This window comes from Haemorhous mexicanus, chromosome 4 (assembly GCF_027477595.1).
Source record: "Haemorhous mexicanus isolate bHaeMex1 chromosome 4, bHaeMex1.pri, whole genome shotgun sequence".
NCBI lineage: Eukaryota > Metazoa > Chordata > Aves > Passeriformes > Fringillidae > Haemorhous > Haemorhous mexicanus.
This window is the reverse complement of record NC_082344.1, coordinates 76188990-76202380: the sequence shown is the minus strand read 5'-3', so window position 1 is coordinate 76202380 and position 13391 is coordinate 76188990. Positions and strand designations below refer to the sequence as shown.

Genomic DNA, 13391 nt, shown 5'->3' with positions numbered 1-13391 from the left:
TCATTCCAGGACCTGGCTTGGGAATCCACAGGGAATGTCCCACTGCCATTCCAGGTCCAAGGACATCCCAATGAAATCCCAATCCCAGGGATCCACAGGGAATGTTCCACTGCCATCCCAACACCAAGGACATCCTGGTGCCATCCCAATCCCAATGACCTGGGAGGGACTGTCCCAGTGTCATCCCAATCCCACTGAAATGGATATCCCGCTGAAATTCCAGCCCCAGGGATCCAAAGGGAATGTCCCACTGCCATCCCAACCCCAGATTCCTGGGGTCTGTCCTGCTGCCATTCCAGCCTCGAGGACATCCCACCGAAATCCCAATCCCTTGGATCCAAAGGGAATGTCTTACTGCCATCCCAACCCCAAGGATATCCCAGGGCCATCCCAATCCCAAAGATCTGGGAGGGACTGTCTCACTGCAATTCCAACTCCAGGGACATCCCACTGAAATTCCAATCCCAGAGACCCAGGAGGGACCATCCCACTGAAATCCCAATACCAAGAACATCCTGCTGCCATCCCAATCCCACAGACCTGGGTGGGAATGTCCCGCTGCCATCCCAACCCTGAGGACCATGAGAGGTCATCCCACTGCCATTCCCAATCCCAGGATTATCCCGCTGTTATTCCAGTCCCAGGAACACCCGCTGCTATCCCAGTCCTGAGGACACACCATTGAAATCCCAGGGACCTGGGAAGGAATGTCCCGCTGCCATTCCCAATCTCAGGATCATCGCGCTGCCATTCCCAATCCCAGGATCATCCCGCTGTTATCCCAGTCCCAGGAACACCCCACTGCCATCCCAGTCCTGAGGACACTCCACTGAAATCCCAATCCCAGGGATCTGGGAAGGAATGTCCCGCTGCTATTCCCAATCCCAGGATCATCCCAGTGCCATTCCCAATCCCAGGATCATCCCGCTGCCATTCCCAATCTCAGGATCATCCCACTGTTATCCCAGCCCCAGGAACATCCCGCTGTTATCCCAGCCCCAGGAACATCCCACTGCCATTCCCAGGATCCCGGAACATCCCGCTCCGCTGACCGTTTTCCCGGCAAAGCTGACTTCCACGAAGGGATCCACCAGGTTCTTCTTGTTGCTCTCGAAGCCGAAGATCTGCCGGACGTTGTCCATGACGGCGTCATCCACTGGGAAAAGAGGGAGATGCCAAAATCCATGGAATTCCGCAGCATCCAGAGGTTCCCAGCTGCCCCACCAGCAGGATGAGCATTCCCATGGAGGAGGCACTCTCCAGGCGGGAAAAGCAGGGGGATAAAACCAGTTTGGACCAGTAAGAAACTCCTCTCCCATAAAACTGCCCGACATCCTTGGATTACGATATGGACCGTTCCCTTCTCCGGGCCCTAATTCCGGCCCGGAATGTCGCGATTCCGAGGGATCCCAGGGAAAAACCTACTCTGGGGCAAATCCTCGGCTTTGAAGATCTTGAGGCAGAACTGGGCCCCCCTGAGGGTGACCCCGGTGGGGCGCAGCAGATTGGCCTCGATGTCCTCCTTGTCCTCGGCCACCTCCTTCTTCTCCAGCTGTGGGAAAAGGACAACGGGAAAAGTCACCCCGGATTTGGGAATGAGCAAGAAAATCCCAAAAGAGAGAGGCTGGGTGGATTTGCCATCCCTGGGAGTGTCCGAGGTGAGGCTGGATGGGTTTGGAGCAGCTTGGGGTAGTGGGAGGTGTCCCTGAACATGGATGGGGTGGGATTTAACCAAACCAAACCATTCCAGGATTCTGGAGGCCCTCTGCTCTGGGAGAGCTGGGAATGTTCCTCTGGAGAAGGGAAAAATCCACGGAATCCTCAGAGTTCCTAAAGGAGCTCCAGGAGAGCTGGAGAGGGACTGGGGACAAGGGACAGAGGGACAGGAGCCAGGGAATGGCTCCCACTGGGAAAGGGGAGATTGGGCTGGGATCTTGGCAAGGAATTGCTGGCTGGGAGGGTGGGCAGGGGCTGGGCTGGAATTCCCAGAGCAGCTGGGGCTGCCCCTGGATCCCTGCAGTGCCCAAGGCCAGGTTGGACACTGGGGCTTGGATCCACCTGGGACAGTGGGAGGTGTCCCTGGGTGGGAATTGGATGGGATTTAAGATCCCCCCCATCCCAAACCATTCCACGATTCCATGAGAAAATGCAGCACTTTTCCCCCACAACAGAGGAAAATCCAAGCTGTGGCTTCCCTGGGAATGGCCATGGCGGTTGGTGGCTCTTGGCTGGAATATCCCAGGGCTGGAACATCCCAGGGCTGAAATATCCTAGAGCCGGAATGCCCCAGGGCTGGAACGCCCCAGGGCTGGAATGCCCCCCCATTCCCAGCGGGAATACTCACAGGAGCTTCATCTCCAGGCCCCAGCACGCAGGCGCTGACCTTCAGGTAGCCCTTGGCTCCCGCAGAAAAATCCTCTGGATCCGAGAGGAGCAGCCACTTCCTGCGGAAAGCGTGTTCTGCAGGAAAACGTGGAAAACTGGGAATTACTCCTAGGATGTGCAGGGAGGTCAGGGATGATCCTGGGTGGGGTTGAAATGAAAATCATGGAATGGGATAAGGGACCAGGGAAGAGGGAGGGGTCTTTGGAATAGAATTCCCAGAGAAGCTGTGGATGCTCCATCCCTGGAAGTGTGTCCAAGGCCAGGTTGGATGAACTTGGATCCACCTGGAATTTTTCCCCGGATGGAACCAGATGATCCTTCCCACCCAAATCATTCTGGGATTCCATGGCCATGGATTTGGGGTTCCTTTATGGAAGAGCTGGGATGTGTGGGCGCATTTCCCAAAAAAAACCCCAAAGGAGTTTCCCAAGGCTCACTTGGCTCGGAGTAAACGGTCTCCACATCCATCTGCAGGATTAAAGGAAAAGGAGATTCCAGAGTTCATCCAGAGCAGGAAAAGCCGGGAAAAGGGGATGGGATCTTACCCGGAATTCCCCGATCACCGAATCCGTACGGAACGATCGAGAATCCACGACCTGAAAATGAGGAAAAACGGATGATCCAACCCAAATCCTGCCAGGATGGAGGATCCTGGGGAACAGGGGGGTTTCCCTGAGAAGGGGAGAATTCCAGGATTTCCCAACACTCACTGTGAGGAAAATGGGAGCATCAAACAGCTCCGATGGGGACTCGAAGACGTTGAAGAAAAAAGTCTGTGGAAAACCGGGATGAGGATGAGGTGTTAGCCCAATTTTCCCCCTGGAGTGCATTCCCACATCCCAGCCTCTCCCAGGAATCGTTGGAGTGGGAATTCCCGCTGACCTCATCGAAGAAGGGGCTGTTCCCTTTCCGGATCCGCGTTCTCCGGGTTTGTCCGGCCACCGTCACCTTCACCACCGGCCGGATCTGGATCCCGGGAAGCTGCCGGGCCTCGATGACCCTCACCCGGATCTGGGATGGAGGATATGGAATCAGCGGGGTGGGAATCACCGGGATCATCCCACAGGGTGGAGGACGGGGAATCACCAGGATGAGAATCACCAGGATCATCCCATGGGATGGAGGACAGGGAATCACCAGGATCTGGGATGGGATGGAGGATAGGGAATCACCAGGATCATCCCACAGGATGGAGGACAGGGAATTATTAGGATCTGGGATGGGATGGAGGACAGGGAATCACCAGGATCATCCCACAGGATGGAGGACAGGGAATCACTGGGATCATCCCATGGGATGGAGGACAAGGAATCACCAGGATCTGGGATGGGGTGGAGGACAGGGAATGACCGGGATCTGGGATGGAATGGAAGACAGGGAATCACCAGGATCATCCCATGAGTTGGAGGACAGGGAATCACCAGGATCTGGGATGGGATGGAGGACAAGGAATCACCAGGACAACCTGCAGGATTTTATGGGAACAGCTCATCCCACCTGGAAATCCTGCGGTTTGTTGGATAAAGGTTTTTTGGGAGAGCTCCTCCTCCTCCTCTTCACCCCCTGGATGTGATTCCCGGACGGTTTCCTTGGGAATGAGGGCGGCTCCGAGCCCGGTGCTCCCGAGGACGCCAAGGGCTCCGTGTCTCCCGTGGCCTCCGGATCTTCCGTGTCCTCCTCTCCGGCCGTCTCTGCTCGGCAGGAGAAGGGAAGTGTGGGACTTGGGAATGGGTTTGGATTCCAAAAACCGGGATGGGGAGGGGCCATGGTTACCGGTGACCGTGTCCAGCTCGGCTGCAGCCGGGGCCGGCTCCGGAGGGGCCGGAGGTGGGAAAAGAGGGATAGCGCCCGGAGGGGGGATGTAGGACACCTGCAGGAACAAGGAAGCCTGGAAAACAGGGAATGAGTGTCAGAGAGGCTGGGATGGGAGAACTGGGATCAAACTGGGAGGGAAGGGATTCAGACTGGTGTCAAACTGGGAGGGAGAGGATCAGACTGGTCTCAGATTGGGAAGGATAGGACTCAAACTGGGATCAAACTGGGAGGGACAGAACTCAAACTGGGATCAGACTGGGAGGGACAGGATTCAAACTAGTCCCAGACTGCAGAAAGGGATTCAGACTGGGCCCATCCTGGGAGGAACAGGATTCAAACTGGGATCAAACTGGGAGGGAAGGGATTCAGACTGGTCTCCAACTGGGAGCTGCCACTGGGAGGGACATTGCTCAGACTGGTGTCAAACTGGAAGCCCCAGCTGGCCGTGCTATGGCTTGTACTTGTCTCAAACTGGGAGCCCAAACTGATCTCAAACTGGGAGGATTCCTGGCCATGCCATGGCTTGTACTGGTCCCAAACTGGGAGCCCCCTGGCCATGCCATGGCTCATACTGGTTCCCAAAGTGGGAGTCCCAGCTGGCCATGGCATGGCTTATATTGGTCCCACACTGGGAGTCCCAACTGATTCCAAACTGGTCCCAAACTGGGAGCCCCCCTGGCCATGGCATGGCTCCCACTGGTCCCAAACTGGGAGCCCAAACTGATCTCGAACTGGGAGCCCCCCTGGCCATGCCATTTCTCATACTGGTTCCAAACTGGGAGCCCCAACTGGCCATGCTATGGCTTGTACTGGTCCCACACTGGGAGCCCCAGCTGGTCCCAAACTGGGAGCCCCAGCTGGTCATGCCATGGCTTGTACTGGTCCCAAACTGGGAGCCCCAGTTGGTTTCAAACTGGTTCCCAAACTGGGAGCCCAAACTGGCCATGCTATGGCTTGTACTGGTCCCAAACTGGGACCCCAAACTGGTCTCAAACTGGGAGGCCCCCTGGTCATGCCATGACTTGTACTGGTCCCAAACTGGGAGCCCCAACTGGTTCCAAACTGGTCCCAAACTGGGAGCCACAGCTGGTCCCAAACTTGGAGCCTCCCTGGCCATGCCACGGCTTGTACTGGTCCCAAACTGGGAGCCCCAGCTGGTCCCAAACTGGGAGCCGGGCACTCACCCCGGTGCTCTCCTTGCGCGAGTCCAGCAGGGGGAGGTTGAACGAGGCCGCCAGGCTGGGAGTGCCCAGAACATCCCGGAGCGGCACCCGGGATTCTCCCAAAAACCTGAGGGAAACAGGGAGAGGGATCAGGGCTGCTCCAAGGGCATCCAAACCATTCCAGAGACAAGGATGGGAGTCTGGAGGAGGCCACAGAGATGGAGCCAGGCTGGGAGAGTTGGGAATGTTCCCCTGGAGAAAGGAAAAATCCACGGAAATCTTAGAGTCTCTAAAGGGGCTCCAGGAGAGCTGGAGAGGGACTGGGGACAAGGGACAGAGGGACAGGAGCCAGGGAATGGCTCCCACTGGGAAAGGGGAGATTGGGCTGGGATCTTGGCAAGGAATTGCTGGCTGGGAGGGTGGGCAGGGGCTGGGCTGGAATTCCCAGAGCAGCTGGGGCTGCCCCTGGATCCCTGGCAGTGCCCAAAGCCAGGCTGGGATGGGGTTTGGAGCAGCCTGGGAGGTGCCAGCCGGAATCTTCCTGCTCCAGGATCCAGGACCCTCCTCCCATTTTCCCGTGGCTATTTATGGGCACCAAGCAGTTGGAGCAGCCCCAAATTCCAGCCCCCTTGGATTTCAGCCCAGCAGCAATTCCATCCTCGGCTCCAGCCCTGGAATCAGGATACTTCCTGCCCCGGGCCGCATTCCCAACCTCTTACCCCTAAAAATAAAACCCTTCCTCTGTTTGTTCCCTTTTCCAAGCGGCTCTCCCACCCCACAGAGCCGGGAAAGGCCGGGAATCACCGGAATCCCCTCATTCCTCACCCAGCAGGAGCCCCCGGTCCATGGGGAACCCCTGGAATGGGGGGGGGCACCGGGATCAGCCGGAGGAAGGAAACCAGAGGCTCCGCTCCCGCCACCGTTCCCGGCACTACCGGCGCCTTGGGAATGATCTTGGCAGCCCTTCCCAAATCCCGGCCAAGTGTCCGAAGTGTCTGTCCCCAAACAACCACCCCCTGTGTATTCCCGACCTTCCAATGCTGGAATTTCCCCCGGATTCTGAGCAAAGCAGCCCAAAAATGCAGCTCCAGCCTCCCACGGTCATCCCACAGCGGGAATCCACGGAGCCTGGGAAGAGCCGGCTGAATCCCGGGAATGGGAAAAGGGAGAAGGGGCCATGTACGGCTCTGGAATTTTTCCCACCTGTTTCTTCCCACGGTTTCATGGTCCTTGACCACCACGGTGAGCTCAGCATCGGGATCCAGAGGGATTCCCTTCAGATCCCATTCAAATCCCTGGAAAAAAGAGGAGGGAGAGGCCGGGATCAGCGCCTGGAAGTGGAGAAACCAAATCCCAAACCCCCTCGGAATCACAGCATTCCCAAAGCCAAATTTCCCAGCAAATCCACCGGGAAAAGCTGCCTAGGCAAAAAGTTTTACTGGGCCATGGATTACCAGGAAGGAGCAAACCCCAGGAGCTGCTCCAGTCCCAAATCTGTGCCCGTTTTCCCACCAAATTCCCTCTTTTTTTGGAATTTTGGCCCACTGGAGCACAAGGACAGCGTTGGAAGAGAAAAGGTGCTGGAAAAATTCCCATTCCATGGAAATTCCTTGAAACATTCACGCCAAGTCTGGATAAGACTTTGATGTAAGGGGAAGAGATTGGAGTTGTGCCTGGAATTCTGGAACAGAAAGGGAACAATCCCAAACTTTCCATGGGTTAGAAGCCCCGGGGAATCACCTGGACTAGGGCATTTTCTGGGAACAGGGATAAATCTAGGGACTGGGAATTCTCACCTCATTCCAGACAGGATTCACATTGTTCTTGATGACCTTTGTCCTCTTCTTGACACCTGGAAGGAGAAAAACCGGGATTGGGATCTTCCCAGGGTTTGGGATCTTCCCAGGGATCGGGAGCTTCCCAAAGATCAGGATCCCAGAATGAAACTCTGATCCCTGGGGCTGAGCTTCCAGGGATTCCCAGAATTCCCAGGACCAGGATCAGGCTCCATTCCCCAATCCCAGCTGGAGCTGAACCTCCAGAAATTCCCAGGACCAGGATTGGACCCCATTCCCTCCTCCCAGCTGGAGCTGAACTTCCAGAAATTCCCACAACTCCCAGGAGCAGGATCAGATCCCATTCCCTGATCCAGGCTGGGGCTGAGCTTCCAGTGATTATTCCCACAATTCCCAGGAGCAGGAACAGGGCCCTTTCCCTTGTCCCAGCTGGAGCTCAACTTCCAGAAATTCCTGGGAGTAGGACTGGATCCCAGTCCTGGGTCCCAGGTGGAGCTGTACTTCCAGAAATTCCCAGGAGCAGGATTGGATCCCAATCCCTGATCCCAACTGGAGCTGAACCTCCATAAATTCCCAGGAGCAGGATTGGATCCCAATTCCTGATCCCAGGTGGGGCAGAACTTCCAGAAATTCCCAGGACCAGGATTGGATCCCATTCTCCCCTCCCAGCTAGGGCTGAGCTTCCAGAAATTCCCACAATCGCCGGGATCAGGATCTGGCCCCATTCCCTGTTCCCGAGAAGGGCTGGGAATGCAGAGATTGGACCCAGGATCCCACTTGGATCCCCAACCCTTCCAGGCTGGAAAATCCCATGGAACCCCCTCCTTGCTGTGCCTCAGTTTCCCCAGGAGCATCCAAAGGTTCCCAAGGACTGGGAATTCGGGGTGGGAAGAGCCACAGGAGATCCCAAACATTCCATTCCCTCCATTCACAAACTTTGGGATCGTGCCTCAGTTTCCCCAGCATCCCCCGACAGCCGCGGGTGGGAATCCCGGGATTCCCCCAAATCCAACATTCCGGATCCTGGGAATGCACCCACCCCCTTCCCAAAGCCACGCTCCCCTCATCCCTCCTGGAATGTCACCACGTCCCAAGGGAGGGACCCCCGCGGGAAGAGGAAAAGGAAAAGGCCAAACAATGGAGGTGACTCAGATCCCGGGAGACTCCGGGATATTCCAAATAATCCCGGTTTTCCGCTCTTTTCGCACCGTTCAGCGACTCCTGCCCTATTTGGGATTGGGGAAGAGCTGAACTTCCCGGCCCTGGGAATATGGAAAACTCATCCCGCTGTTTTTCACCATCCAGAGATTCATTCCCATCTCGTTCCTGATTTTTCCCGGGATTCAGAGCCCTGGAATCGCCCTGGATGGGGATTTGGCAGAAGATGGAGCCCCCGGGATTCTCCGGAGGGATCCCGGTGGGAACGGGATCAGCTGCACCCCCATTCCAGATGGGAAACCTGGACCGGGAGCTGCTCGTCCTTCTCCCTAATTTTTGTTAAAAATTGGAATTTTTTCCCATTTTTTTGAACTCCAGGAAAATGCCAGGGCAGCGCCGTCCTCCAAGGGGAATTTTGGGAGTGCAAACCTCTCTGTTTTCCCAGGAAATCCATCCCTCGGGAATGGGATAACCCCTGCTCCATGTGGGAATATTCACATCCATCCCAGTGCAGAACTCAAGGATTTAAAGGGATGGAATTCCCAGGGATATTCCAGCGTGGATTTAAAAACTTTGGGATCAGGGGGATAGAAGGTGCAAAGCAAAGGAAATTCCAAGGATTTAGGAACTTCCCAGACCCCAGATTTTCCTGGGAGCTGCTTCCAAAGCAGCGAAAAATATTCCAAACCCTCCCTTCCTTCCCAAAAAATAAAAATCGGGATTCCCTCACCTCGGAATGTCAGGCTGGCCACGGGATCGCTTTGTTTATCCCGCTTTTCCAAGTTGGGAAGTTGGGAAGCCCTTTGGAGCAGGCAGCGGAGCATGGCCGGGATCGGGAAAGCCGGGATTGGGAAAGCCGGGGTCGGGAAAGCGGGATCGGGATCCGCTCTCCCTTATCCCATTCCCACCCCCTTTTCCCGGTCCGGCCCATCCCGGCACGGTAACGCCCCTGGAGGGGCTGGGATAAAAACCGGGATCGTGGGAAGAGAGCTGGGATTGGGGGGAGATGGGGAGGGCGGGAGTTGGGAATAAATCCCCGAGATTCAGGGAGGCTGCAGCTCCCAGGGATGGCCAAACACGGGGATTTGGGAATGCTGGGAACACCGGGGGAGGGGAATAAATCCCTGGGATTCAGGGATGCTCCAAGTTCCAAGGATACCCCAGCACCGGGATCCAGGGAATCTGCAAATCACCGGATCCAGGGAAACAGAGGTGGGAAATGAAATCCTTGGGAGCCAGGAATGCTGGGAACATCCAGGATGGCAAAACCTAGGGATCTGGGAATGCTGGGAATCCCAGGGATACCCAAACACAGGGATTTGGGAATGCTGGGTTGGGGAATAAAATCCTGGGATTTGGGGATGCTCCACAATCTAAGGATGACCCAACATGGGAATTTGGGAATGCTGCAATTCCCAGGGATGGGGAGTTTAATCATTGGAAATTTGGGAATTTAATCACTGGAAATTCAGGAATTTTGGAAACCCCAGGGATAAGCTGGCACTGGGATTTGGGAATTCCAGGAACCTCAAAAATGGGGAATGAATCCCTGGGATTTAGGGATGCTCCAAGGCCTGAGGATGACCCAGCACCAGGATCCAGGGAATGCTGCAATTCCCAGAGATGGGGAATGAAATCCTTGGGAATTCAGGACTGCTGGAAACCCCAGGGATGCCCAAACCCTGGGATTTGGGAATGCTGGGAACCTCAGGGATGGGGAATGGATCCCTGGGAATTCTGGGATCCTACAAGACCTGAGCATGACCCAGCACCGGGATTTGGGAATGCTGGGAAACCCAGGGATGGGGAATGGATCCTGGGACTCGGGGATCCCACAATTCCCAGGGATGGGAAATCCAAACATCTGGATCCAGGAATTCTGGAAACCTCAGGATTTGGGAATGCTGGGAACCCCAGGGACGGGAAATAAATCCCTGGGAATTTTGGGATCCTACAAGGCCTGAGGATGCTGGGATTTGGGAATGCCGCAATCCCGGGAACACCAAAACCCCAAATCCTGGGAATTCGGGATGAGCTGAACACAGAGAATGCCACACCCACACCGGGAGAATTCCATGGAAAACTGGGAATGCTCCCTCATCCGGGAACACCCGAGAAATCCCAAAAAGCCGCTTTTTCCCATTTAAAAAAAAAAATTCCCAACCAACCCGTGACGTCACTTTGTCCTTTGTCCCCTCAATGTCACTTTTGCCCCCGGTGGGAAAGGACCCCGGGAAGGGACCCCGGGAAGGGACAATTCCCAAATTTGGGATCGTCCCCTCCTCCCCCCTTGCGGAAAATCCCAAAATAACCGCGGCGCCGGCACCGCGCGGGGACCGGGGGTGGCTTCAGGGGGGCCCCAAGTGCCACCACAGGGTGGCACAGCGGGGTGGCGACACCACAGGGGGGACAGCGGGGACCCGCGGCTCTTCCAACCCCATCCCAACTTCTCGGGCCAAAATTCCCTCAAATGCCTCCAAAAAAAAACCCCCAGAATTCCATAAATCCTGATTTTTTTTTTTTTTCCTCCTCTGGAGCTTCTCACTTTGGAACGGGGAGGGGACACCAAAGGGGTGGCGGCGACAACGGGGACAGCGGGGACCGGCGGCGCTTCCAACCCCATCCCAACCTTCAGGGCGGCCAAAATCCCCCCAAAATCCCCCCAAAATCCCGATCTTTTTCCCCTCTGGAGCTTCTCACTCTGGAATGGGGAGGGGACACCAAAGGGGTGGCGGCGACAACGGGGACAGGGGGGGACCCGCGGCTCTTCCAGCCCCATCCCAACTTCCAGGACCGAGCCGGGCGTGGCCGAACCTCCCCGAAATTCCCCCCAAATGCCCGAAAACCACCCCAAATCCCGAGGGGTTTTTTCCCTCTGGAGCTTCCCACCTTGGAATGTGGAGGAGCAGTAGGTGTCGCTGATGTCGCTGTCGCCTGTGAAGACATTTTCGGCCCGCAGGACGAAGACGCGGAGCATCGTCCCCTCCCCCACCCCTCTGCATCCCCCCCCCCTTCCCAAAAAAAAAAAAATCCCGGGATTTCCCCCCTCCCCCCTCCGAGGCTCCGCCTCCCTTAAAGGGACCCGGCCCCGGGGGTGGGGGAGGGGCGGGGCTGCGCCGCCACCCCCCCTTGGGGACATCGGGGGGATTTGGGGGACACTGCAGCCCTAAATTGTCCCCAAGAGGGAATTTTGGGGTCCCCACCCCCTCCTTGGGGACATCGGGGGGATTTTGGGGACACTGCAGCCACAAATTGTCCCCAAGAGGGAATTTTGGGGTCCCCACTCCCCCAGTGTCCCCAAGACGGAATTTTGGGGTCTCCAATCCTCCTTTTGTGTCCTGAGGGGAATTCTGGGGTCCCAAATCCCCCCCACAGCTCCCAGGAGGGAATTTTGGGGTCCCCACTTTCCCATTGTCCCCAACGCTGGAATTTTGGGGTCCCTACTGCCCCAATTGTCCCCAAGAGGGAATTTTGGGGTCCCCACCGCCCCTTTTGTGTCCCGAGGGGGATTTTGGGGTCCTCACCCCTCCATTGTTCCCTAAGGAGGGAATTTTAGGGTTCCCACCCCCCCCAATGTCCCCAAGGAGGGAATTTTTGTGTCCCCACCCCCGCTTTGGGGACACTGGGAGTGATTTTGGGGTTCTCAATCCCCCCTTATCCCTAAGGAGGGAATTTGGGGATCCTCATCCCCTCAGTTTTCCCTGGGATGAGAATTTGGGGTTCCCAACCCCCCTTTTGTGTCTCCAGGGGGATTTTGGGGTCCCCACCCCCGTTATGGGATTTGCATTCCCAGCGGGAACAGCTGGGAACGGCCCCGCCCCCGGCTATTTTTGGGAATTCTTTCCAGCCCCGGCCTTTCCCAGAAAGCGGCTCCGGGAGATCCCGCCCTAAACCGGGATGGGATCCGGGATCTGGGATCCCCAAAGCCACCCCAAACCGGGACGGGATCTGGGATCCCCAATCTCACCCCAAACTGGGATGGGATCTGGGATCCCTGATCCTGCCCCAAACTGGGATGGGATCCAGGATTTGGGATCTGGGATCCCAGTCCCACCCCAAACTGGGATGAGATCTGGGATCCCTGATCCTACCCCAAACTGGGATGGGATCCAGGATCCCCGATCTCACCCCAAACTGGGATGGGATCCGGGATCCCTAATCTCACCCCAAACCAGGATGGGATCTGGGATCCCCAATCTCACCCCAAACTGGGGTGGGATCTGGGATCTGGGATCCCTGATCCTGCCCCAAACTGGGATGGGATCCAGGATTTGGGATCTGGGATCCCAGTCCCGCCCCAAACTGGGATGAGATCTGGGATCTGGGATCCCTGATCCCTCCCCAAACTGAGATGGGATCTGGGATCCCTGATCCCACCGCAAACCAGGATGGGATCCGGGATCTATGATATCCAATCCTGCCCCAAACCAGGATGGGATCCAGAATTTGGGATCCCCCTTTTCCGTGATATCCCCCACGATCCCATCCCCTCATTCCCACTTTTCCCCCTTTGGGTTTATCCCATTCCCGTTTTTCCCTCTTGGCTTTATCCCTTCCCATTTTTCCTGGCCCCAAATCCTGGGATCAGCCATGACCCCAAACGCGGCAGAGCCGGGATTGGGACCTGGGGATTTGGGGAAAATTCGGGATTTGGGGGAAATTTGGGATTTGGGAGAGGTCAAAGCCAAATTCGGGATTTGGGAGAGGGCACCCACGGGAGTGGGAAGGGCCACCAGTGCATGTCCCCAACCCCTGTGCCATGTCAGTGTCCCCAAGCCCTGGGAGTGTCCCCACTCCCGGTGCAACCACAGGATTGTCCCCATAACCAGTGCCCTGAGCCTGTCCCCACCACCTGTGTCATGTGCATGTCCCCACCACATGTCCCCAACACCCGCGAGTGTCCCCAACACCTGAGCGTGTCCCCACCGCCTGTGCCACGTGCGAGTCCCTTCTGCATGTCCCCAACACCTGGGAGTGTCACCACAGCATGTCACATGTGTGTCCCCAACACCTGGACAAGTTCCCACTCTTTGAGTGTCCCCATGGCAAGTGCCACGTGTGTCCCCACCACCTG

The 13391-nt window shown here is 56.6% G+C and overlaps 1 protein-coding gene across 8 annotated transcripts in view; it reads right to left on the bottom strand.

The window, feature by feature from the left end:
* Positions 1 to 11311, bottom strand: part of DYSF (dysferlin) — a 72356-nt gene extending 61045 nt beyond the window's left edge. For 4 of the 8 annotated variants that reach the window (XM_059845553.1, XM_059845558.1, XM_059845556.1 and 1 more), the window contains exons 1-13: positions 11207 to 11311; positions 7160 to 7215; positions 6567 to 6658; positions 5385 to 5490; positions 4159 to 4273; positions 3883 to 4076; positions 3268 to 3396; positions 3096 to 3158; positions 2931 to 2981; positions 2823 to 2853; positions 2345 to 2460; positions 1426 to 1552; positions 1053 to 1156 (exon numbers count right to left, since the gene is read on the bottom strand). In XM_059845553.1, the coding sequence (XP_059701536.1) occupies positions 1053 to 1156; positions 1426 to 1552; positions 2345 to 2460; positions 2823 to 2853; positions 2931 to 2981; positions 3096 to 3158; positions 3268 to 3396; positions 3883 to 4076; positions 4159 to 4273; positions 5385 to 5490; positions 6567 to 6658; positions 7160 to 7215; positions 11207 to 11294 (1272 nt within the window). In that variant the 5' untranslated portion in view covers positions 11295 to 11311. Of the gene's footprint in view, positions 1 to 1052; positions 1157 to 1425; positions 1553 to 2344; positions 2461 to 2822; positions 2854 to 2930; positions 2982 to 3095; positions 3159 to 3267; positions 3397 to 3882; positions 4077 to 4158; positions 4274 to 5384; positions 5491 to 6566; positions 6659 to 7159; positions 7216 to 9047; positions 9230 to 11206 lie in introns of those variants that run through there. The other 4 variants (XM_059845557.1, XM_059845554.1, XM_059845559.1 and 1 more) reach the window with 2 other exon arrangements.
* Between the last annotated feature and the right edge of the window lie 2080 nt (positions 11312 to 13391).